The following is a 26,570-nucleotide window of genomic DNA, read 5'->3' as shown; positions in this document are numbered from 1 at the left end:
ACGAGGGATGATCGCGAAGAGCAGGGGCAGAGGCGAGAAGGAAAGAGAGGGTAACCTACAAAAGCAGCGCCTCCCGTGTGGCCTGCAATTACGTATGCACCTCTCCGAGAGCCCGTGGGCTTCGCGGTTGGCTGCGCTTCCTTCCTGTCTGCCGCAACCACTCCGTGTATTATGCATCCCGGACCCCGCTCGCGTCCGCCCGTCTTGTTTATTTTTTCGCCTCGTCTCGCCTCGCCTCGCCTCGCTCTCGCCTACCGTCGCGCCACCCTGCTGGATGCCCCCGATCCGCGTGGCACTTTCGTCGATCGATCACTACCGGACAGAAACATCCTCCGAGAATCGTTTGCCCGACGAGTTTCCACGGGGCCAAACTCGCGACCTTTCTTCTCCGACTACCCTTCCCTCTTCCTTTCGTCTTCGCTGTCCAATTTCGTACCGAATTCTAACGCGTTCTGCCCCTGGAAACCGAGCTACGCTCTCGCGGACCGCCAACAAATTCCTGAGGACCGGCGAGATGTCGGAAGGTCAAGCGGCGAGGAGCGCGAGCGAGCGAGCGAGAAGGAGCGAGAAAAGAGGAGAGGTCGTAAAGAAGTCGCAAGGATTCCGGGACGAGCCGCGGGTCCAGCGACAGATAGAGATTTGATTCCGATTAGGGCGCTGGTTTTTTAACGCAGCACGAGTTAACAGAGGGCCGAGTATGATCCATGCACGTCGGCGAGAATCAGGGATATCGCGTTCCAGGTTCGCTCAAGATCCGACCGGCTGTATCGAGTTTCGTGCCTTCTCGTGCACTTTTTGGCCCCTTTCTCTCTTGAATCCGGCCCCTTCTTCCCCTACTCTCGCTCTTTCTCTCTCTTTCTTTCTCTTCGTTTCTCTCCGATTCTCCCTCGGGCCCTACGATGCTTTTTCATGCTTGGCCAACGACGGAGAACCGAGAACTATCGGGATTACCTAGAGCGTGTACGCGCTATCGCTTTTTCTGCCTCCATTTCCCCTCCTCTATTCCTCTTTCGCCGTTTCTTCGCCGTTTTTTCTTACGCGTTAACCAATATAGCGGTCACGCTAACGAATGCGGAGACGACGGAGCCTATCCGTTCGGTTATCGCTAACCGAGAACGGGTCGAATCGTAATTTACGGAGAAGCGCTGCTCATTTTGGTCGACGGACAAACGCGAAGGCGGCTCCTTTGCGACGTTTCCTGTTCTCGTATTATTAACGCGAATTGCGACGAGCCAACAGCATCGTAAACAAACGAACACCGAGAGGAATCGACGTTTCGCGAAATTTCCGGGAATTTTTTAGCGCCCCGAAGAGCACGACGGCCACGTAATTAAATACCAGCGCGGTAATTAACGAGCTGGACTGAGATACCATTAGCCGACCGTTGAACCGAGTCACGAGAGACACGTGAAAAAAAGAAAGTCGAGACGCGCGTAGTTACCGTGGTCGTTGTCGAGTCTTTTTACGAGCACGGGGGGTGAAAGGCGTCGCGCGAGGCCAGCAACCCCCGCGTCGAATAATTCTCGATCACGCCACGCGCTCGATCCTTGTCGCGCAGAAATTCGACTTTGGGAACGTTTCGGTGTCCTGTGATAAAGGGTTGAAGCTACTCCTTCGAAAGGGAGTGCACGATCACGACTGATTCGCGAAAGTGAGCAGAAATGCGCGATGCGTAAAAATTCGGTATGGTGGGATCAAGAACCCCGTAGTCGATCAATCGAATCGTAAATGTTCCTAATTTTCCACGGATTTTTACAGCCTTCAAGCATCGACGTCTCGTACGTTCTTATCTCGAAAGATTAGATAACGGTGTTCGTGAAAATAAAAGTACTCGTCCGTGTTACGACTTACGTAAGAGACCAGGGGGTTAACGTGCGTAAAGAAAATGATCGCAACTTACTGTGAGCGTAGTGTGCAGCTGCAGCGGCGGGGTGGTGCGCCGTGGGTCCAGCATGGGGATAGTATCCCCTGTAATCGGTAGGGTTGCCGACGACTCCCGCGACTCCGGCACCCCCCGACGGTGGTTCCAGCGTGGACCTAGGTGGTTCGTACCACCTGGCCGCGCTAGATTCGCTACTCATGTCCATCTTGTCGAAAATCGTCCTTTCGCGAGTTTCGCTCCTCGCGAGCGATCCGCTCGTGACCCTTCGGAACAGAGGCGCCCTCTGCTCGACCAGCAGGTGCACCAGGAGTTCCCGGACGGGCGTACGGGTCTACGGGAACTCGGATCGGGGTCGAGGGAATGGGGGACGGAGGGGAAGGGGTGGACAAGGGATTAGGAACGTTGCCAAAAACGCCTCTTTTGCGGAAGCGTGGTCCTCCTGAGGACGCTCGGGGAGATCATAGGTAATCCTGGCGTTCCGTGGACGTTCAGGAGGAAAACGTTGCTCGTAAGCCGGCCTCTGGAACGAGAAAAACAGAATTTTGTCAGCTCGATACGGGAGATTATATAAGGCGAGAGACCGCGTGCTCGCGAGCAGGTGAGAAGTAAGCGAACACCGACGAAACGCGAGACGATTCCACGAAAACCGCGGAATCCGGTTGCAAACGGTCAGTTTATCTCGTTACGCGATTGCAAGCGGATACGAACGAATTTTTGCCCGTTTGTCGAGCACCGATCTAGAGCACGACGTGCTCCCTTCGAGCTGCGAGCAAACTTTTAAATCGGCGACTCGCGGTTCGCGCGAGAAAGACCCAAAAGAGGTGGGCACCGACGCGTCTCGGACGATAATCGATCGCACGGTAATTTCGAATCTCTCGGATCGACGATAAACGCGCGAACAAACGAAGAAACTCGCGCGGAGCACTGGCCAGGACTCACCCCGTTTCGATCACGATAGCCGATCAGCTCGAAAGATCTCGGTTAATTAGCTCCTGATCTGCGCTTTACGCCGGCGACACTGATGCCCGGCCACTCGACGATCAAGTGCCTCCAAATGATTTATCAATCGGTCGGCGCTCACCGTCGATGATCAAGGTCATCGATGACGTAACTACCACCACAGGGACACCTCTCCCGATCGGCCAATCCCGACAGAGAGAGCTCCGATCGCGCGTAAAAGGGATTCGGTCGCGAGGGAAACGAACCTCGATTCGTTATCGTCGAATCTCCGATTTTCCTACTCTTTCCGTTACACAAAATTTCCACAAATTTCGTTCGCCGGAAACCCCCTACCGAAACCCGTTCGAAAAGGTCTCGCACGCGAGACCCCTGAACGAGTATTTTTGGAACAACGCGCTTTCGGTGGAGCAAACTTCTACGGCAAACGGTTATTTTCTACCGGATTTTCGAGAGTGATTTTTAAAAATGTATGGGCAGGTCCGTTAGGAACGAACGCGACGCTTCCAAAATGATACGTCCACGGCAAATAAAATACTCGAGAACAAGATCCGATAAGATACGCACGACAAGTCCGGCGATAAGATTAATGCTCCGAAATTGGTTACGAGTATTCGATTAATTTTTTTTCACGTGAAATTACCATGTCCAGGTGCGAATAATGGATCCTTCGCGTCGATTCGATATTCGAGTAGCATCGATTACCGATCTTGTCTCTTTGTACCAATTAATAAACGAGATATACGCGACGAATCGTACGGACCAATTATTTTTCGCGATTTCTACCGGTTAAGTCTAAAGTGGACGACGCGGATCGTCGATATCGAAATAGGCGATTCGGCAATGTTACCTTGCTCGATATCGTCGATCGAGATCACTCCTCGAAATCGTGAGGTGGGCCTGGACGATTCGACCGTCGAGATAAAGCGACCGATAAGCGGAAACTATCGCACGATTTTTTAAGGTTCGAGGAAAATTTGTGTTCCGGGGGAGGAGAATCTAGTTTCGAAATTCAACCGTAACAGCGACACCGACAACGATCGCGAATCTCGTAAAACTTTCGCGTAGAAGTAGCGAGAGAGCGTTCGTAGGTGGAATTAAAAAGTTTCAACTTTGAACGTACGCGGCATCGAGTTTCGGTACACGGTAAAACTCAAAGAAAATTAGCGTTCGATTAAGGAATCGAATCATGGCGTTTGAAAGATGAACCTATTAAAAAAAATTGGAGCGAAAGCAAAGGTCTAGTGCCCGACCTAGAACTCTCGTTATCGATGATCAGTATTCGTGCTAAGATAAGATTCGAAACATCGATAGAAACCCTTGCGTTGCGTATTTACCCTCGAGCTACGCGTTTTCCCGCGTCTTTCTAGCCAACTTTCCATGATCGTTTTGCAACCATTTACCCAGCAATTTATCGAAAAGCGATGAAATTACGTCACCGGGTCCGAGGAACGAAAAACAACGTACACCTTTATCGACGAGCGGCGATGAATCGCGTATCGCGAAATCTAATCTTATCGAGGTTCGTTAATCTCGTTCCTGTGTCCGAAAACGACGTCGCGGTGCACGTGCGAAGAAATCAGCGTCGCTACGCTCTATTCCGCTCGAAAAAAAAAAAAAAAATGATCGTCACGCCATCGAGTTGGAGCAAAGTCCACGTCGAGGATGATTCCTCGGCGTGGACGAGCAGCGGAACGAGCACCTAAGAAACCTTTGATTAGATGTACGTAGTGGGGGGAGGAAAATTTGGACGAGAAAGTTAATCGCGAGAAAGTTGCACCTACGATGTTGCTCTAACCCTCGATCTACTATGTTTTCGCTCCATTTTCACTTAGCGCTATTATAGACCCACGTAGCTCGCGACGCGTTCGCCGTTGAATGGTAATGCAACGAGTATCGCGACGGAGAAGAACATTGTCCGGATATTTTAACACGGAAACGTCTCTAGGTCGTTGTTAACGTCTAAAATAAATTATTTACCGTTTATTCCGTATCCGTTCGACGGATTCGTTTCCTTCGAAAGTAGGATATCTGTCGGACACGAACGCTGTCGCTCTACGCGCTCGAGCAATATTTCGTCTTAATCCTAAAGCGATCGCGTAAAAGCGAGCCGTCTTGCATAGCAACAAATAGCTCGTGTCAAATTTACTTCGTATCCCTCACGGTCTAAAGGCTCGATACCTAACACCTACAATTCCCTTTAATTTCAAAATGGATAACGTTTATCATCCGGCCAGCTGCTTGCGCTATATTTATAGACGCGATCACTGCACGATTAATCGTTCGTGTCATTTAGAAGCATTAATACCGCTAAAAGTGCTTGTTCGTTTTCGCGAACATAGAACATTCGGGCTACAGAGGGTACGCGCACTGACTGTCAAGTGGAAAAGGACTATACTTGGCGAAATTAATACGTTAGACTTTATAAGACATAAAAATGTAGCTGAGCCGAACATTGAACGAGTTAAAGGAGCACGCCTTAACACTTATCAGAATTTTCGATACGTCGCACGATCGTTCGTCGAGTCGATAAAAATTCGGATGAAAATAAAAGTTAGCTGTTCGTTCAGCTCGGAGAAGAAACGATTATTATATCGAGAGTCGAAATAATAAGCGGCGATTCGAAAAATCGAGAGACTCGAGGCGTAGGAGCGTTGGAAGGCATGGCCGTCGGATCGAGGACGATCCTCGGTTCCATCGGTGAAACGCGATACCTCGAGACCTTCGGGGCGGACCGCGAAGGACGAAGGGACGTTGCCCGGAGCACGCACCACCAAACCGGAAGCGATCGACGGAACCCTATCTACCCCTTTCCGCGGTTCTTTAACCTCGCGATAACCCTCTCAGGAGATTTCAACGATTCACCGGTTAACGCCTATAAAAGGAACACGTAGCGTCGCTATCTCGTTCCAATTATAGTTTGTGAAGTTCTGTTCGTCTATTTTAGCTGCGAAGTATCGTAAATTGCGAAGCAAGAAGCTGAGACGTCGGCCGACGTTAATCGAGAAACGAGGAAAGAAGGAAAGAGAGAAAACCGTCTGAATACCATTAAGCCTACGACGCTGATCATTGAAGCGTTCGATTAGAAAAATTAATACATACTTAATAGCCGAGCGACTGCAGCGGCGAGCGCGTTAACGATAAATAAAAATTCATTAGACAAGCGGTGCTATTACAGCTCTGTTAAAGCGGTTTATTACGAGTCACCGAAGTGCTCCTAACCATTACAGCTGTCCTAACCTGAAAAAAACCTCGCTGAAAGAGGATGTTAACGTTGACGTTTCTACAACAACGATCATCGTTCCGTTCTATTATCTTATGGGAATACCAGAAACAACGATTTCAATGGAAAAGCAGATTGCAGCGATCGTCGTCTTTCGTTGTTCGCCATTTTACCGAGAATCTTCTCGTTGTTCGATCGTTATCGGAGACGCGTCTAACCGATCGCTGATTTATTCGCGGCAGAAACGTTGTCTACTCGGGAACCGGGAACAAGGAAAATTCATCGACAAACCCCCTTGGACGAGGTATCGATTTTCGGAGCGACGACGAAACGGAAAAAAAGAAAGAATCGGTTGCCGAAGGAAGAAGAGGTTAGCAGGAGCACGGTCTAATCTCGTCGGGGAAAAGAACGTTCATCGCGAAGAAACGAGCGAGTTGCTTTTGAATGCATCGTTGCGCTAATAAGCGGAGGCATTTCGCGGCTAATAAATGAAAACAGAAACCGGCGGCCGTATATTATACTTGCAAATTACCAATTATGGGCCACGCAAACTGCCAGCCGATATTCCCTCCCTTTCGCGGCTACCACCCCCTGCCTTTTCCCTTCGAAAAACCACCCACTGACCGCTCTACCGTGACATTTCGCCGACCGACTCGCTCTTTTTTTGCCGTAAAACGCGCCGTGAAATCCTTCTACGCGTTTATCGTTAATCGACGATCTACCGCGAACAATTTTATTCCGCTAGACGCGAAAGCAATTACTTTTCTTTTCGGCTTTCAGCCGACACCCGATGCTACGCTTCGGAGTAAGTTGTCGCTTGGCCAAGGTGCTCGCTCTACAAATTCTATAAGCCGTCGATAGCGGCGGAAAACCGCCTTTTCAGGAACAGGTTTTTATTGATATACGAATCGTCGAGCTCTAAAAAGGTAACGACGCCATATCCTGTCACGTTCGTTGCTCTAGGGCGAGCGTTATTCGCGCAGAAGGTACAGATGTCGAGGAAGAAACAAACTTTTTTCGAACTACACCCTATCGACGTCGATTCGTGGTTGGCGTTGCTATACGACAGCTCTAAAAGTCGCAGAAAAGACGCCGCGCTGTTCGGACCGACAAAAAGTTGAAACGATGCGTCCGCTACGAAACAAATTCCAAGCAATATATCGAAAAAACGAACCCGATGACCGGTTCCATAAATAGAAAGAAGAAACTTAGCGCAGATCGTTTTCGTTCTTCCTAAATCATTCGACGTCGCAAAATTTCCAACTTCTGCGTACGACAACAGGATAGCAAAAAGAAAAAAAAAACGAATAACGGGAACAATGAAACAAATTTAATTCCGTTCGAGAAATTAAATCGCGACGTTTCGGAGTCATCCTACTCCCTAGCTCGCGCTTCCAGATCCACCAAGATGCTCCAAATTCTCGTTAGCTGTCACACGAAGGAGATCAGCGAAAAAAGAAACGAAAGAAAACCCTGAGCAAAGCGAACGAGTGTCGATTCGCGACGCGTTTCCTAATCGTAAGAATCTTAAGGCTCATAGGTCGATCTAGCTGGGCCGTCGGAATCCGATCGCGTCGATTCTCCTCTTTCTAACTTTCCAAGAAATCGAACCGTTACGCGATCGAGCGTAACGATTTATTATTCGTCTATCGGTTTCTAATTTCTCGTGGAAAGCGTTCCCCGGTAACTCGATCCGTCGGGAAAACTGGACTTTCTCGAGTTTCCGTCGAAAGCTCGGGACAACCGAACGGAAAGGATTACGCGCTCCAATCCGTTGGAGCGTAGAAACGCGTGTTTTCGGTTTCATAGGGATTTTCGAAGCGAAACCGACTACCGTCGGCGCCATCTTTCCCTCGGACAAACAAATCCCTTCGACCTCCGAACACGGTACGAGTCAACGACCTCTCTCGACGAAGAAAAACGCGATTTGCTCGGAAACGTAAAGCGATTTTCGCGGAACTACGCGTACAAGTAACGCGAGCGATATCGTTCGGCAGGAAAGTAAGATCGGAGCAAAGATCCGGCGGCTCGCGCTCGAGCCCCCGCCGAAACGCTTCGAACGATCTCTTACCTTGTTCGTTATCGAGCCTGGATGGATCGCGCGATAAGTGGTCGCGCGTGGTCTGGTCGGCTCGTGGGCGTGTTTAAATATCGTGTTATCACTAAGTTAGCACCAACAAGACACTGCACAGTACACACACACAGCACATCGTGGAGTTCTCCGAGGGTTACTCTCGCGACGAGAGCCGGTTCCCCTGTCCGGCGTTTGGTTCCGTCGGCCGTCCTCGATAAAACAGTACGATCGACCAAGGTCGCAAAACAACGCGCAGCTCGTCGTTCCCCGGAAAAAAGCGTCCCGGAAAAACCGAACGCTGTCGGAACTGTACTCGCGTTCTCGCGTCTGCGTTCCTCCCGCTTTCCTTCTTCTGCCTGTCTGCCCGTTTTTCTCTCGCTCGCCCGCTTCCGAAGGAGGGGAGACAGAGAGGGAGAGAGAGGGAGAGAGAAAGAGAGAAAGAGAGATTTTGGAAGCACGCGCGCGCGCGCACGTAAACTCGAGTCGATGCGACTATCGTGGCACCCGGCGCGGAACTAAGGCTAACGAAAACACCGGCCTCGGCGTTCCCCTCGCGTTCACCGGCGTTCGTCACCGATCGTTCGCCTTCGTGCGCGTTCGGCTCGTCTCGGTCACGCCCACCGGCGCGGACCAACCTACTAGCGGGCGTACACTCGGCCTAACCCCTACTCCGTTCCTCGACGAACCTAGAACGACCCAGCCGCGTTCGCGTTGTTTCTCCTGTCAACACGACCCTCTCCCTACCCTTCACCCTCAACCTCACCCTCGCTCGCCTAACTCGCCCCTTCGTTCCTTTTCTCGCGACACCGCGACCCGATTTTCTCCCCTCGTCGAGCCTCTCCTCTCCTCCTCGCCGCTCCGCCGACGCGTGGACAGATTTCCAGGAAAATTTTACTCGTCGAACAACGTTTTTCGATCTTGTCCCCTCGCGAATCGACGTTCAAATTTTCGCTTCCGACGCGACCGTGCCGCTTACCGTTCCTACGACCAAATATTCGAGCGAGGGAAAGCGCGTATATCTTGTCCATGATCTTGGAACGAGACACGCGCCGAGTTCTCCCGTTTTCCTCGATCCGATCTAAATTTCGATCGACCGATCGCGGAAGGCGTCTCGTTCTCTAGGAACGCTCGTACACCTGCTCACGGATACCGGTGTGGGGCTAAGCACGATCGTAAACAGAGGGGAAACGATGAAATCAGCGCACCGATCCGACGGAATTATTCAACGCCTCCCTGGCTAGCGGCTAAATCTAGATAATATTCGTCGATTCGATAAGCTCGATTTCACCGAGGGACATCTTTGGAGGGTAGGGACGATCTGGAAACCGGCGGACGATTATCTACAAGGTGTGCCTAATTCCGTTGGTCGACACCGGCGGACACCGTTCGACGACTTTGTAACGCGACGAGCGGAAACACGAATCTTGTCGACTCGTCGGCGAAACGATAAAAACGCGTGCTTTACTCGGACGGAAACGTTGATGCACCGTACAGAAATATTTATATCGCGGGAGCCGTTTGTAAATTTTCGCTCGGCCCATTGTAAAACACTTTGCGCGTTACTTTAGACGCGCGGTTATCACGGATCTGCGCAAATTTGTCGTGCAAATATTCCGACTCGCCGGGGGTTATTAATGTATTCGAAGCAGGCTGCACGAGCATACGGTACGGTACACGGTCTGATGGAACGATTTGGCAGCGTCGAGGCCGCAGTATCTGCCAATCGGTGGCGAGAACTGCATTAAATTCGCTCGGGAACATTGAATTTTCCACTGGCGGCCGTTCTCGAGCGCGGAAATTCGCTTTACCGCGTCGACGGTTGTCCGGTTTTTCGAGAGAATCGAAGAAAAGTCCCCGCGAACGAACCTGACCACGCTCGAGATCGACTCTCGATCCGATCGTCGATTACTTCGGAGCAGGCCTGGCCTGAATAGGGGCACGCGTACGCGTTTCCGTGAGCCGATCTTGATGCCGCGGGCCTATCTAGATGAGATACGACGATTAAGATATACGTCCCCCGGAATCCAAACACCGAAAACCGGCAAGCCGCGAACAGGCGTACGACCGTGTCCCAGGTCAAGTCCTCCGATAGCGAAGCGGACTTTGTCGACTAGTCCGAGGCCGTCCTTTCCCGCTCTATCGAGAACGAACGTGCCCTTTCAACGTCGATATCGTCGGAGGAGAGACAGCTACGAAACATTTTACTCGCGAAAGCTGGGAAAGACAAAGAAAAGGAGAAAAGAGGAGAGGATGGAAGAGGGAGAGGGAGAAAGAGTTTCCGAGTCGGGACGCGTCGCGTCGGTTCGATTCCGTCCCGGGAAGGACGTTCGTCCCGCAGCAACGGTAGCAACAGCAGCAGCAGCAGCAGCAGGAACACGGAGTTCTTCTCGCGTGTCTCGCTTTCACGGCACTCGAGGGTGCTGGTAGGGGTAATCTCGCGCGGTGTGCGTGTCGCGGTGACAGCGATGGTGGGGGAAAGGGACGTAGACGGGTTGGCGGAGTTGCCGGGTCGTCGGGTGGCTCTCCGTACCGACGGAGAGTACAACCGAACAATCTGTAGAAGCTTGTTCGGGACGAGAGAAGTCCGTAGATCAGCCAATCAGATAGGCATACCCCCTCTCGTCCATTGTCACAAAATGGCGGCCCTAAATCAGCCTGACTCCGCCTATCGCGACCCCCACCCTCTGGCGCCTCTAGCGGCGCGTCCTGAAAAACTCCGCCTATCGATTCATTTTTACCGCTCTTGTTTCCCCTCTTTTCCCGTGCCGCGCGTCCTTCTCTCGTCCTCTTTCTCCCTCTTTCCCGCGTCCTTTCCCGTTTCCTCGCGTGTCCTTCTGGATCCTCCAGCATACGGAGCCGCGTGCATCCCCGCGATCTCGTCGCGGTTCCGCGAATCGATGCCCAACCTCTCCGCTCCTCTCGACACGTCTAACTCCTGGCTCCCTTAGATTTTCCCCCCGCGTTTTCCGCTTGCTAATCTCTTAAACCACCTTTCTAATTACCCGAATCGTGTAATCCTAACTCGAAGCTTTTCCAATTGCCTTTGCCCCTTGTACACTTTTCGTCGCAGCTCTGCTATGCAGGGAAAATCGGAAGCGTAGTCGTTCGGTACGGTCCTCGCGAACGAACAAATTCGCCGGTTAATTTTCTGTGTCTGTACGCGCGTGACCTTAGGTTATCAGGGTTACTCGCACTTTCACCGGCGCGTATTTTAACCGGCTGCCCCGTTTATCCGGATTTAGCGGAAAGCAGCCTCGGAATAAGCGGCGCGCGAAATAATCCCACCTCTCGTCGGGGTCGAAGCTCATTATCGTTAAACGCGTTCGAAAATCTCGTTCACGGTTCGATCGAATTATTTGTCGAGCGCGAGAGTTCGTTTTCGCCGGACCACTCGACGATTAAATCAGTGATCGCTCCCCGCCTCTCTATTGACTGCTCTATCCGTTCCTCTAATCACCGTGCACCTCGCCCGTTTGCCATCGTTTCTGCATCGCCGCGTAATATGCTATAAATTTCTGTTATTCGAACTTTGTCGAGAGCCTGCTTTTGCTCGCCGAAATCTTTTTGTTCGTAAACGATGTTTGTCCGAAAACACCGCTCACCGTTTACGGACGTTCGAAAGTCGAACGTTAATAAAATCATCAAGGTAGAATCGTTTTAGCTAAACTTTCCTCAAGAGAGTAATAGGTCTTTTAAATTTGTGGCATTGACCAATAGACTCGTCGTTTGTTCGACGATTCAGGTACAAAGACGTCGTAAAACGTTATCCCGAACGGTACGATAATTTCCCTGTGACTCGGCCGGAAAAACACTCTGTTCTCTGTTCCGAGGTACATAACCTTCCTTCTCGTTTTCTTTAGCTTTGCCCCTTAACTCCCGATTCGAGAGACACCGTCGTAAAACAGAAGCCACACAAATTAGAACGTAACGAGCTTCGCCTAATCCGCGATGACTCATCGACGTCCCCTCATTAACTGCCATTAGCGAAATCACGGAATAGCTTAAGTAGTTCCTCCCTCCTTGACATTCTCTCTAAATACGAGTTCGAACGAAAACTCGCGTAGCGGTTCCTCGCTAATTTCTTCGTAAACAAATTTTTCATAAAGTTTCGACGCGAGATACGCGGCAGAATATCCCGGTATAAGAGGGAACAAGGAAAAGTTATTATCGGCGAAGAATTTGACTTTCGGGAGGTCAGCTCGCGAAGAAAAAGAAGTCTCGCTATCTGAAAAGGAGACCCTGGAGAGTCCTCTTTCTCTCCTCCCTACTTCTATTTCCATCGTTTCCTCCTCGCTGCAGCCAAACGACTACTTTTCCGAAGAAGGTCCTTTATCCGACTGGACTCTCTTATCGACCGGTCGACCGAGCTTTTTTTCCGCTCCGCTATATTTGCGGCTAATTTTGTTCGTTTGGTCGAAAACCGACGCACCGATCATCGCTGGAAAAAGAGCATCGTTCGTGCAGAAAACTCGGACGCGATATCGTTAGACGCGAAGTCGAGTTCGAATTCCGACCGGGATAAACAAACAATGGGCGACTAACGGAGAAAGGTTCGCTCCCTTGGGAGAAAGGGCCAGCAAGAAAAAACAACGAGCAGACTTTCCTCCGGACGCGTCGTACCCTCTGCTCGGCTAATTTACGACTTACGTTTGCTTTTCCTAGCGGGATCCACTCGACTTCGACATTATGTAACCTGGACTCGTAAAACACGGACACCTTCAGCCTCTGACCGCGAGATCCGACCATCCTCGTTAGAAGGACATCGATATCCTGCCCGAGGACAACTGTCCGCTCCGGGAATGCGGCAGGTAAGCAGGGAAAAAAGGGAAGAAGATGCTCTTTGTTTTCTTTTTTTTTCGCGGCACTTCGAAACAGTATCTACGTGTTCCGATTTGGGATCGGACAGCTACATTTTCTCCGACTTTGTAGCGCCAACTTCCGTACCACGAATTTACCTTATAATTCCTCTCTTTGGAAGAAGACGGTTAGTTAAAGAGGAAACAAAGTTGACCATTTTCCTGACATCGATTCCAACTTGGCCGAGAACTTTAACTCCGTTCCTGAACTGTCTGCCAGATTTATTGCCAGCGAACGAACGTTCCTCCTATTTTTCTTGACTTTTGTTCCCCCGTCTGGTCGGGGGTTGGTTCGCTGGATCGAACGACTCGACCACGGATCGACTGTCTCTTTGATCGGAGTAGCAATTAGATTCGCGGCTCGATCGATTGTCCCGAACGAGGCTGATTTGTCCAAGTGAAAACGATAGCGGCTTCTGGGCCGGCGATCTTCTCGATCATCGAACAGATAAGAGAAGCGAACAGCGAAGCGAGAGCAGCGAAACTTCGTGTCGGACGCGAAAGCTTTCAGTCCACAAAAATCGAATTCCTGCAGAGTCACAAGCCCCTCTCCGATACAGAGCGTTCCCAAAGTGATCCTCGGCCTCTATTGTGGTCACTAGGACGAACTTCGAAAGGTCCACTCAACGCCACGATCGCGAACGATCGACGGACTTTTAGCTCTTTCGTTGTCGTATTAAATTCACGCAAAATCCTTTTTTCTCCGTAAATCTTGTTGGAAATACTTTTTTAACAGGCGTTCAAAAACGGTGTTAGATAAGAGCGTTTCTCGCAAAACCGATACCGAATTCGTACCGTAGCCCAAGGACAGCGAATCTAAAGGATCTTTGAAAGAGAGCTGTAGAGATATTTTGGCGAGGTGGACGCCGCAGAGGCGAGGCGAGAGTGGTCGAGTAGGTGGATTGATCGTGATAGACGCGTGTCAGGAACGCGTTGCGTCCACCGGATGGAAGGCACCCGGAAAACGAGCGGTTCAAGAGGAACACAAAAAAATGCCCGGCCCTCCTGGATCTCTGTGATTACGCTAATGCACCGACCACGAAGGTGCCTTCTACGCTCGAAATCTTGCCGCTCCGTTGCTTCTCGTTCTTCGACTTCGCCGTCCGAATCTCGAAATTTCTATTTATAAAAGGTCCGCTTTAAACGGTAGCTACGAAAATATCGTTAATTAGGTACGTCCAAGTTTGGGATCGAAAGTCCACGGAAGCGAACGATCTCGAAGAAGAGAACGTTTCGAACAAAGATCGTGGAAAGTTCCACGAGACCGATCTCCGACAATCAATTTCATCAAGGACAAAAAGGTTGGTCGATCCGTTTACGTATGAATCGCGACTATTCGTGCTTTCCTTTTGTGACGCGCTCGATCCGTCGCGTATTTCGACAATGGAAACGTTTCGAGGACAGGAACCTGCCTCTCGTACACTCTTTCGTCCTGACGCTACGGGACCAAAGATTTTCCTCTTTCTCCTCCGTCAGATAACATCTTTCTGTCCACCGTGCGCCTTAGAAGGAGAGAAAACTCGCAAACGTTCGCTAAGCGCGAAACGAAGCTTCGAACGGCGAGGCGGCGTTCGAGGGAGGTTGGAGACGTTACGCGGCAACAGCTGCGCCGCGACGAGCTACATATTTAGGTAAGTTGGCTGGCGAGCGTAAAAAGTGGCGCGCGGCAGCAAGAAAGAAACGCGAAGAAGGAAGAAAAGAAGGACTAGGGAGGACCGAGAAACTCCTCGATGCTGGTGCCACGGTATCTCGAAAAGGGCAAAACATAAAGCACGCGCGCGCACACCGGCGTACAATATGTTCCCGGTTGCTCGCGGAGCTTGGCCCCTCGAGCGTTCCACCTCCAGCTCGACAGCGTTCTCTTGGAAGAAACACAAAGCCAGACCGGAGTTATCTTGATGAACCCTAAGTACTACAAGACCTATTTGGAGGAGAGATAGGCCCGGTCGCGTTGCCGGGGAATCGCGGGGCAAGGGAAGCACGAACGAAAGGCGAAGCTGGACGAGGAAGGTAAAAAGAAACGGAGACGGAAAGATCGTGGGAGGGGATAGGGGGATAGCGTCCACCTTGGAAAAGAGATCTTTCACGGTTGTCGATGCCACGATGATAAGAGGACGGCATTCTCCATTGCTACTCTTTTTACTACCACTCCGGCCTCTAATGCCTCGTTGCTTCTCTCCGCGCTTTCTCGTCGCTCGATCACGCTACCGATCGTTGACAAACCGACTCTATCCACCGAGACAACAGCCTCGGACACGGTGACGATCGGACGTCCATCGCGGGGCGGTTCGCGCTTCTCGCTAACGAGCTCGAGTGTCGCGCACCTGGTCACCAGGTTTTCCCGTCCCGAACGATTCCATTGAGAGACCAGGCGGCCTCTGCGCGAATAATTAACGATCCCGACGTTAAGCCGACCCAAACGGACAATTACGTTGCGGGGACACCGACGTCTTCGAAGGGCGTGACCCGAGTCCCGTGTTCGTTCACGACGTCCGAATTCGCGTAGGCACAAATCCGCCTCCACGGCCGAAATTTCGCGCGAAATTTTCCAACGAGATCGTTCTTCGGAGGTCCTCCTCGGTTTGTTGGCGCGATCCGAAAAGTTTGTCGGGCGGCAGGGAAAAAGGTCGAGGAAGTTCGGAGACGTCACGCGTTAGTCCGGCACCGATTTGTCGCGCTGGTATTTTGGAAACTCGACTCCAGAATTCTCCGAGATTTCGCCGCGACGACGCCGTCACGGATTTCGAGCGGGACGAGAATAGTTCTGGCTGGAAACGCCGAAAGAATCTAGAGGTTTTTATCCGTTCGATTGCAACTGGGAAAAACTCGGGCCAACCCTCGAGCGAGGCTCGGAGCAAGAAGAGGCGAGCGCTTTCGCGGGGGTTAAAGCGGTGGAACGATCGTCGATCGCGACGGAACGAGGATCGATCGGCATCCGTTGACCAGATAACCGGTTCCCTCGCGAGAAACCGCCAGAAAATGAATGCGATAAGCGAACAGCGCGGCGTCGAGTTGACGTCCGTATCCGAAAGGAGATCGAGCTACGAGCCACTTATCTGCCGCTGCTGGTCCCGACAGATAACCGCTACGTGGTTGTAGTTTAACACGGTGTCGGGGCGTGTCGAGGATACGTCCCAGGGCCCGGCTCTTTCCTCGTTTGTTCGAAATTGAAGTTTATCGATGCGCCCGTTGTCCGTCGCCCTTATCTACGAGGCGTGGCCGTTCGTGGCCAGGGCTTTTACCACGAGCACGAGCCGGAAACACGTGTAATCTCGCCAATTCGAAAGGGTTTCCCCCGACGCCAAGGATTTTCGAGCTTCTTCGAGACCACGAGACGCACGCTTTTACCGCTTTCGAGTTCGTCGTTTGTTGCTTTACCGATAAGGAAACGGCGTTTCCTCGATGAACCCGATAAGCTTCCGGTCCATCTTTGAAAGAACCTTTACGCGATAAACAACGCGCGAGAAACTGGTGAAAAAAAGAAGACGATTCACGACCGCTTTTAGACGGAGGTGACAGCCGAATAAATGTATTAAGAAACGGTTTCCGAGCGAGGACGTCCGACGCTCGAATGCAAATTCCATTCGGAAAGCCAGGATACTTTCGAGAATGGTTTTAGGCTGAAAGGAGAGACGAGGTGCGTTGTAAAGCAGGCGCCAGGCCTCGTAACCTCTAAATACCGTCTCCCTTTCCTTTTTCACCCGCGTTCCCTTTCTTCCCGGGGGTTAGTAAACCTCCGATGGCTTCGTCTTACACCGCAACCTTCCTCCTCGCTCTTCGTCCCGCTTCCTTTACGACGTGTTTATAAATTCCGTTCCACGGTCTTTTGTGACGCGCTCATCCGTCTACGTGACTCCACATAATTCGCGTTTGTCCCGTAATTAAATTATGCTCGCTCGATGGACGCGATTTGCGCGGAACGTACGGCAAATTTAAAACAGAACAATCACGAACGCGAAAAAGAATGAAAAAAGTCGAGTGTCCAATTCTCTTTTGCGAACGAATCGTTGCTCGCTATGCAAATTTGTAAATCGTAAAGGATACTTTCGTTTCACTCGATATTTGCAGCGTTCGCGCGTTTACCTGCGACGAAGGGCCAAACTGAATGGAAAAGGAATTCGAGTATCCTGTCGAACAAGACGAGACAGGGGTGACCCAGTTTCGCATTACCGATATTTACGATGACACCGGGGGGTCCGCGTTAAGCCCATGGGTAAGGTGTACGGCTGGCCAAAGCTTTCCGAGACATTTACCTGGCTCACCTGTGCTACCCCCTTGCGTTACGGACACGACTAGAAACCATTCCGAATCGTGTTTCGTAGCAAAATATAGTAGTTACTTTTCGGACAGTACTCGAACTAATAGCTTCGACTACTTAGGTCGTTAGACTTAATTCATAAAAGTATGTAGAAAGGCCCGATCGGGGAAGCGTAATGGGGGGTAGAAGCCGATTAGTCGATACAGGTACGAGGGATTTCGAGAAACGTATCTCGGAGCCGGTGTCGTCGCTCCAAAATGTCGTAACGTCTTACGTGCTCGAGGACCATTGTCCTCGTCTCTGGGGCACCCTGCCTGCGCCACCCTTCCTTTGCTCCTCGGTTACAGGATAACTCGGGAGGAACGAGACGAGGCGCGCTCGCTTCGGTATACCTTCGGCGCGAATACCACGGTTTTATGGTCGGTCGTGGCTGATTTATGGACGCTGCGAACCCCGTAAAATGTAAAAATGTGCTCACGTGACTTTTCTACCACCCTCTCTTCCGACCCCGTTCCAACCCCTCGTGCTCGATTTATTTGTTCGTGTGTTTCGTCGAAAGTTTCGAGTCGACCAAGTTATAAGTTGCGCGTAGAAACACGCGCTTCTCTCCCGTGAAAGAAGGAGAAACTCGTAAAGACGTAGCCACCGAGTTCCAGCTTGACCGCATCGGGCAAGGTATATTATCATAATTGATTTGCCGGGGTATCGATTTCAGCGGTCGTAAATAACGATCCACCCTTCGATGCGGGGTGTCCTTGTGACTCGAGCTGTTTCGTATTCTTCCGAAGGATTAGGGTAGCGCAGGCAATACCTTTCAATTTTATGGCACGTCCATTGTCGGTCTCGAACTTCTGTGTTCGAGCTCGCTCTTTCTTTCGTGATCGCTGAACGAGAAAAAAGTCCCGTTTCGAACCGTTTCGTTCTACGCGTAAAACGATAGCTTATTTTTTCGAAATTCAGCGTTTAACACTTTCGACGTCCACGTAAAAGTATTCGCGATTCGTTCTACGAAACGAGTCCAACTACGTATCGAGTTTCGTAAGTAAGCGTCGCGAAAGGATAGCCTGGAACGAATCGAGAAGAAGGGCACGATTCAACAGAGATAATGTCGTGTAATCGAAGCTCGATTATCGACCGACACGTGACGAAGACTCAACACCGAATTCTTCTCTAATAACGGGTCCTACGAACCCTCGACTCTTCCAGCAATTTTTTCTCCTCTTCTCCTTTCGTCTCGCTCTCGCTCCCGTTCTCGAGACGATTCGGTTATCCGTCGTTATACAGTAGCCGGTTCCTAACAATCGAAACGTAGTCGAACACCGGAAGCGACGATCCTAATTTCTGTTATTACGGCTCGATATTTTCCACGTTCTCGACAGCTCGATTGCACCTCGACCCACCTACGTAATTGCTGGTTTACGCTCGAACACCGGGAGACTATACTTTCGTTGATGGATCGACGCGAAAATTGAACGACCGTAATTTCACCGGCCGAGTCGTCGCGATCGTTTCGAAACGCTCGCGAACGCCGAGGAACGAGCGTTTTCTCGACGTTGAAACCGCGAGAGTTTCCCCTCGGGGGAACTCCGAGACCACACGTGTTCCGTCAGTCCACGAACGACGAAGAAGCTTGTAAATTTTCGGAAAAGCAAACAAAACTCGTTCCCGTGAGAACGGCGAGGACCACGGTGATTCCGCAGAATATTGTTGGTCGAAGAAGGAGGTGGAGGAAAGTAAATCCTGGCGGTCCTCGAGGGACGCGATTTTCAGGGTCCTCTCGGGGTTTTCGCTGTCGCGTACGGAAAACGAGGCACGCCTACCTCGTTATCGAACACGGAAAATGCTTTACGACCTTCTAATGTGCGGTTTTCGTTGTGACTTCTGACCGAGGGTCTCTCGGTTTTGTCGTTTTTATGGATATCAAGCCTCCCTCCGACAGCTCCTCGTAAATTATCGTACGTTAGCTAGCTTTTCCCTTTCCTTTCCGTTCTCGAGACTCTGTCGAAATTACCATAGGAAAACAAGTATCGTCGCGATCGTCGACGTGCCAACGAAGGAAAAGTCTCGACGAGGTTTAGCCGATCGACTCGAGAGAGCGAGGCTCTCCCTTCGGTCCGCCACTTGGCCTATCGTTACGTAAACCGTTCGTCGAGAAGCGATGCACTTGTCGAAGCGTATGGGTTCGAGAAGTGGGCTGCATTAAACGCTTTAGCGCACCCTTCGGGTCTATAGATGTCGATAGGGCAGATCGTGGCCCTCCTCGAGGTAGCACTCGACCGGTTCACGGGTGAAAAAGGTAACTCGAGTTCCGCGACGACGTCAAGTAGAGCCTTTTCAACGGAGCCCTGCGAACGGCTTCTAATCTTTTCTCATTGTCGTGTCACGAAGGACCACGAAGGCCGGAAGCGCCGATCTACCGCCAACGACTTACACGTCCCGTCTCCCGACTTCTCGAAAAAATTCCCGTCGAACAGATTGATCATCGAACGATGTACAGCCAATAAAGAGAACGGACGAACAGGGTAACGTCGTTGAACGAGACGGCGAACACGGAGGAGAGAGAAGGAAAACGAAGAAAATCCTTTCTCGCCTTTCCCCGTCTCGTTAATTAACGCCACGGGGCTTAATTAACGCCAAGTCAAAACACCTGGCGCAAATTATCGGCCAATTACACGTGCCATTAGAGACACCGAGCGACTTTGAGCGAAACAGAGATCGCTGGTGAGATCGCGCGCGCGCGCGATCGAGAGAGGGAGACGGAGAAAGAGCAGGACGAAGAGAGAGGGAGAGAGAAAGGCAGAGAATGGCCGATGCGCAATCGTCTAATTTACGCAAATTGCAAATCTGCCCAGCCGTTCTCCGTCTCTCTCACGGCTGCTAACGGCTGCCTCGGTGCGCGAACTAAGATCTAATAAAGCGACAAATCAGCCTAACGAGCGACACGCGGACGCTGGAAATGCGGCTTAATGCGCCACGGCCCGTACGTTGGATTAACAGGCGCCCACTAATGGCTTTCCTATGCATGCTGCGAGCGAAGTGCTCCTAGACGCGAGACGCGTATGATTTTCCTTATCTACGCTCAAATTCGGAACCCTTTGCTGCCGCGTCTATCGCGAACTATCGTCTATCTATCTATCGTCTATCGTGGATTTCGACACGCGAAAGAAATCGAGAGACGGTATTTCGCGTAAAAGTCCTCGTCTCGAAGGGCTCGAAGCGGAATCGAAGCGAACCGAAGATAAGATCTATCGGCGAATTTCGAAACGCCAGGCATGCTCTCTCGGTGCCGAATTAATTGAACGACGTATTTATGCGCGCATTATGCGACGCGTCGAGGGATAAGACTTTCGGCCAGGCCTGCGGCTAATTGAAACGCCACTGCGCTCCCGATAAGCCCGATTGCGACGGAGAGTTATGAGACAATATTATGAGGCGTCGTACGTCAAGCCGAAATTAATTTCGACCATCGCCGAGCGCAACCGAGCCGTAGATAGTCCTCTGGCCGGCTCTATACGTCATCGTGGCGAAATCGCCGTCGCGACTTTTCCAATTCGAACGATTAACGAAACGCGATCCACGCAACCAGATGGTCGAACGACACCCATGAGAGAGAGTCGATAAAATAATTGTCAACACCCGTGCACCGTCTCGAGGATTTAACGTCTCCGTTCGGGAACAGATGCGGGACGCGGTTCGATTCGGCCAATTGATCGCGACGGGTGGTCTCGTCGACGGGGCGACGATCGACCCTTAATCGTCGCGAAGGGACCGTGTAAGCGAACTTTTACTCCTTCGACGACTCTCGATCGTCCAGAACGACGACCGTTCGTTTCGGTTTACCGGTCGCCGCTGGATTTATGTTCGTCGAACAGGTGAACCTTCATGGCCAGACAACTATGTAGTCCTCGTGAAACGTCTCGTCGTTTTGCCGGACTTTTGCCCGGTGGACTCATTATCGCGAAATCGACGTTCCTTACTCGTGGATCAGTTAAGAATCTTGACGCTTGACACTTCCTGCCCAGTGTCCGGCGAACATCGAACCGTCCCCAGTCCACGGTGCACGATGACTTACGACGCTACCGTCGAAGGCAATTACTTCGTCGCCGTTGCTCGATAAGAAGGCAACGAAGCATACGCGTCAACGAATATGGTAACGGTTCTTTATTTCAATGTTTCTCGCATCGGATTACACGCGTCTTCCGTTCTTACGCTTTTTTATCCTCTTATTGTCGTTAAATATCAAACCTTGTAATCGTTATCGCACATCCGAGATCGAAACTTTCCAAGCCGAGCGAAGGGGCTGACGGCAACGGAGCGATTAAAGTCTCTATTTTTCGCCGACTCCCGCGATTATCAGTTGCTCCGAGTAATTTATCGGATTCGCATCGTACGATTTCCTTCGCGCGGGTACGTTACGCGTCGTAATTGAAAAACCGTCGAAAACGGACCAACTTTTCCGACTATTTTATTCGATCGAATTTTTACGAATTTTTCCGTTTCGAGAACGACTTTACCCTCGCCGTTGTCCTTCGATTCTTATCCCGAACTACCCTAACCAACCTCAACCGTTAACGCGCCGCGATTAAATATCCGACGTCACGGAATATAATGACGAGATAACGAAAGACACGGGCTCCTCGGGCAGCTCCAGGAAAAGTCGATACAAGAGCCAAGCAGAAGAAGTAGAAGAAGAAGAAGAAGGAGGAGAAGGAGCAACATCGGGGGTTGAAGAGAGGAAAAGTCGCAGAGATAAAACGCGCGAGCGCGAAACAAAATTGGGGGTAGGGTGGAGGGTCAGAGGGTCGGAGGGCCGACAGAATGGAAGCGGAGGAGGCATAAATCAGACGGGCACCCGAAGGTACCGCGGAATACAAAACAGAAGAAGGATCACACCCTCCAACCCGGTTCGCTCGCGAAGGATCTCAGAGCGGCCGACTATTTTCCAATAATTTACCCCGGCGGGTGGGGGTTGCGCTGGGTGGCGGTTTTCCGGGAGCGGGTGCCGTGCTCGGGCGCACAGGACTGACGCTATCGCGGCCATAAATACTGGGGAGCAGCCTCTGACGTCACCGGCCGAGGGCCCGATATTATACTTTATCTCGAAACTAATTCCCCGCGACCAGATTTATTGCAAGAAAGGGGTGAAAAAATACACCTTCTCGTCCCTACCGCACCTACCCTTCTCACTTATCTGTCCGATGGAAAAGTAAGTCCGTTCCCGCGTTTTTCCTCCGTTCTCGTTGTCTTTCGTTGTTTAGAATTTCATTCCCGCCCGCATCGATGGAAGCCACGGAATTAACCCCTCAGGAATATCGCGACAAAAGAACGCGAGGAAACTTATCGCGGACAAAGCAGAAGAGAAAGAAAGGGATCTGGTCGTTGCTGCTCGTCGTTCGTCATTCCCGTCCGCGCGAGTTATCTCGTTAGCGCGACAGCGACAAGTCAAACCGACGTTCTCCGCGTTTTTTTCGTTACCGCGCGATAAATCCGTGTTTCCAAGGAACTCGGATACGTCGCTCGACTGACGAACCATGGAAAATGCAAATATCTCGGTATTTCATCCCCCGAAGGGAACAGCGACGGTGTCCTTATCTCTGGGCTAATTTCGCGCGATAAAATTGCGGCTCGAACCGGAACGAAAGATGAACCGAGCGGTGGTCGAAGAGCTTTAATTTCGCAATAATTTTTGTCGAAAACGAATCGACGATTCGGTTATTTGTAACGGTAAAACCAGATTCGTTCGCGTTTCATCGATTCCTGATTTGTTTCGCTCTCTCCGGATGTTTTCTACTCTCTTTTTTTTTCCTTTTTTTTTCGTTTTGTTTTAATTCCTCCACCAGTGACCGGAAATATACGAGCAGGAGGAGTCCTGGAGAGGATCCCGGACAGGACGGCAGCCATATAGAGGCAGCGATATATGTATATCAGAGATATCGGCGTTATCTGTGGCCAGATACATCGAACTCGTATACTTTGGCAGGAGGACGCGGCCGGAAAGACATTTTTACGAGAAGCCTGCGGGATACGCGTACAAATACCAACGATATATCCAATTGGCCAGCCGGCAGTCATTCTCCTGTGTGAAATATTTTAACCGCAGATAACGATTCCATTACTTTATTCGAGTTGCGCGTTACACAGCGTCGAAAACAGCGTCCCGGCTGTTTTTAATTAATCCGGGCCAAGATCGTCGAACGGAAAAAGAGGAAAATCGAGTTGGCGAGCTAGCGGAAAATATACGGGGAACCGTGAAAAACACTGAGCCTGCACGGTATTCGGGGAAAATAAGCGGGGAGACACCCCGGTTTATTTCGCGGCAGTACTCGAAAAGAAGCAACGTCTCTAAATCGCCGACAAAAACGAGCAAAACTCGCGAATACGCCGAGGTTGAGGGTGCATACACGTAGGAGTCTGCCGGAGGCGAGTCGCGTTTTACATTTTTACTCCACGCTCTCCTTTTTTTCCCTGCCAGCCTCCATTGCGGAGCCGGTGAACGAACGAACACGCGATCAACCCCCGACACACCGACCCACCTCCCTCGACCAGCCGTATTTCACATTCAAAGCGTCCCTCGACCAGACTCACCCCTTCGTGCCTCTCCTGGACAGAGTTTCTCGCGTATCTCTGCAAGGAATATAAAAACACTGGTTTCGCGAGCGCACGCGCGTACACCTATACGCGAACGTGCGCCACGTCCGAACGAGGCTGCATCCGTGGATCACGCCTGCACGCGTCGCTGCACTGGCTTTAATTTAGAAAATAATTAAACCGCAAAATTAAACGAGTCTACTCTCGCGGTTCGCGTTTCCCCTTCGTCCCTTTCTCCCGTGTTTCGATTCGTTTTGCTTTCTTCGGACTTTGAATTACCGTTCTCCACCGAAATTTCCATTTCGATCGACGCTTCTCCTTCCGCGTTCCGAGATGACTTTCATTGTTGGTCGATTCGCGAAGGAGTCGAGCGTACGCGATTTCGCGTCAGCGGCAACCCCTGACCGCGGGTGGTTGTATAAAGCGCATCCCGTATGCGGGAACTGGAACGTGACTCGACGCGTGGGAAGGGGTAATTGGAAGTACAAAGAGAATAGACACGGATAACCGATGTCTCCATTAAGCGATCGCGGTCTGTGTGCTCCCTCTTGCGCGGAACTGAACTGAATTCGATCGAAGCGACGGTAATTACACGTAGCGAGCTGGTCTCTCGCGAATCTTTCGTCGGGACAACCTACGTACAGGGGCACAAAGGATCTCTGTAGGGACGAGTCTAAAGAGGGAGATATTTCGAAAAACGTCGCATCTATCCGGCTTAAGGCTGCTCTACATAGCCCCGTTATCCTGTCGCAAGATCGCGGGATCTTCGAGATATCCGGAGGATCTTTCTTTGCTGGAGAGTGCTCGAATCGAGGGTACGCGTTTTGCACCTCCGTGTTGAAAGAAAAAAATATTCATCTGTATAATACGGTTTGTAACCGACCGTTCGAGGGACAATGAGACCGTAAACAGGGGCGAAAGAACGTTCGAGAGCATCGAGTCGAAGGCATCAATGTTTACAGAGCTTAACGCGAACGGGCATTGTCGGAGCAGGTTGGCAACAATGCGCTCGCATTACGCGGCTCTCGTTATATCGGCGCCAACTCTTTTTGTTGCCGCGGATTAAGCCCGATCCCTCGCAGCGGGGGCACACACCCCCGAACCCGGCTCTACTCCGGATCCTTCAGTTTTAACCGACCGAGAACGGTTAGCCAACCCGCTTCTATTCTTCTCGCGATGTCTGAGACAATGGACCAAGGATCGCCGAACGGTTCTGGCCGCGCGGGATTTCGCGAGACAGCTTTTTACCGCGATAGGAGGACGGAAAAATCCGATGGTCGGTGTCGACGAACGATCGCGAGGCAACGCGTGTCTCGATTAAAGTCGATTCGACGCAACATCGATAACGCGTATGGAAAAAAGAAGAGAAGGAATAAGACTCACCGTTGGACGTCGGCAGAAGCTCAGGTGTCCCCGAATCGGCGCGGATGCACCTGCGCGAAGGGTATCACGGTTCGGTGATCGGCATCTGCAACCAAACGATATCCGATACGTTATTACCTGACTGTAAGATCGCTGAAGTATCGCTCGAGGATCGTGGATCGCCTTAAAGAGAGGGACGGTGTTCGTTGACAAAGTAGTTCGAGTTGGCTGGAAATTAAACGTTTCGTGGGTAACGGGCAAAGAATGCTCTCCCCGGAACAGTTTCGTGCCGAACGATTCCGCGAGGCTCGTACGTAGAAATTCCCATCGGAGAATCGGTTCGGTATCGGCGAGAAGAAAAACTCGACGGAGCCTCAAAGTTGCATCCTGTTATCGCGTAGCTCGCTTAGCACCCCTCCCGCGTGCCCCGTCGATCACGAAATCGCCGAAAGCGTTGCAATAAGCCATAAAGATAGCACGTTGGATAGCGAGTCGTGCACGCGAGCCCTTCCTTCTAAAGATATCCTGCATCGAGAATAATTATATGGAGGTGGCCGGTGCACCGTCCGTGAACCATCAGATTCTTCCTTTCCTCTCTTCTCGCTCTTTTTTCTACCCTTTCCTTTTCTTCCCTCTTAGTCCGAGACCTAACGAAGTCCCGAACCTCGATATCGCGAACAAGCTAAATAATTCGTGGAATCACGAGGGAACAGGAAGAAGAGCTCGCTACCGGGACACGCCGGTAACCGAGGCGAGTATAATTCGACGACGACGACGACGACGACGAAACAGATAGAGGAAGAGAAACGGGTTTCAGAAGCGCAAACGAGGAGGAGGAGGAGGAAATCAAAGGGTGGCACAGAGACGACGAGTCGAACAGGGAGAAAGAGAGACGGAGAAAGGAGATCGTTGAATGCTATCTATATTATCCGAGCAAGGGTTTAGCCGGTCGCGGCTGTTTGGCGTAGATCGAGATTATCTTCAGCGGTATTCGAGGCCGCAGCAGCCGCTGCCGCCGCCGAAAAGCAAAGGGTGGAGAGGGTTGAAAAGAGAAGAGACACACAGAGGGAGAGATTATCGCGCGATACGTTTGTGAGAGCACGCACGTTTGCTCTCCAAATCTAATGTGACGTCTGCGTCACGTAGCTCTCCTCTTCTCTTCTTCTCTCTTTCCTTCCGCCCCGACAACCACCGAGCAACCCCTATGTTTCCGCCTGGCGGTAATTGTGCCGGACCGGTTGAATGCCGTTCAAATACCGCGGACAACGCGGTTTCGCTTATGAGGGCAACCGTCAAACTTTTTACGCCCTAACGAATTGATTCGTACGATCGAAAAGATCGCGTTAATTAGACGCATAGTATTTCGTCTC

At 51.1% G+C, this 26,570-nt stretch overlaps 1 protein-coding gene across 6 annotated transcripts in view; it reads right to left on the bottom strand.

The window, feature by feature from the left end:
• Window positions 1-25,306, bottom strand: part of LOC100875670 (uncharacterized) — a 64,060-nt gene extending 38,754 nt beyond the window's left edge. The window contains exons 1-2 of one of the 6 annotated variants that reach the window (XM_076541385.1): window positions 25,222-25,306; window positions 1,901-2,402 (exon numbers count right to left, since the gene is read on the bottom strand). In XM_076541385.1, coding sequence (XP_076397500.1) covers window positions 1,901-2,087 — 187 coding nt within the window. In that variant the 5' untranslated portion in view covers window positions 2,088-2,402; window positions 25,222-25,306. Of the gene's footprint in view, window positions 1-1,900; window positions 2,403-8,133; window positions 8,885-25,221 lie in introns of those variants that run through there. The other 5 variants (XM_076541389.1, XM_076541387.1, XM_076541388.1 and 2 more) reach the window with 5 other exon arrangements.
• Window positions 25,307-26,570: the final 1,264 nt, after the last annotated feature.

The sequence above is a fragment of the Megachile rotundata genome, chromosome 16 (genome assembly GCF_050947335.1).
Source record: "Megachile rotundata isolate GNS110a chromosome 16, iyMegRotu1, whole genome shotgun sequence".
In the NCBI taxonomy this organism is placed as follows: Eukaryota; Metazoa; Arthropoda; class Insecta; order Hymenoptera; family Megachilidae; genus Megachile; species Megachile rotundata.
Note: the sequence above shows the minus strand (reverse complement) of the source record. Positions and strands in the feature narration are given on the sequence as shown.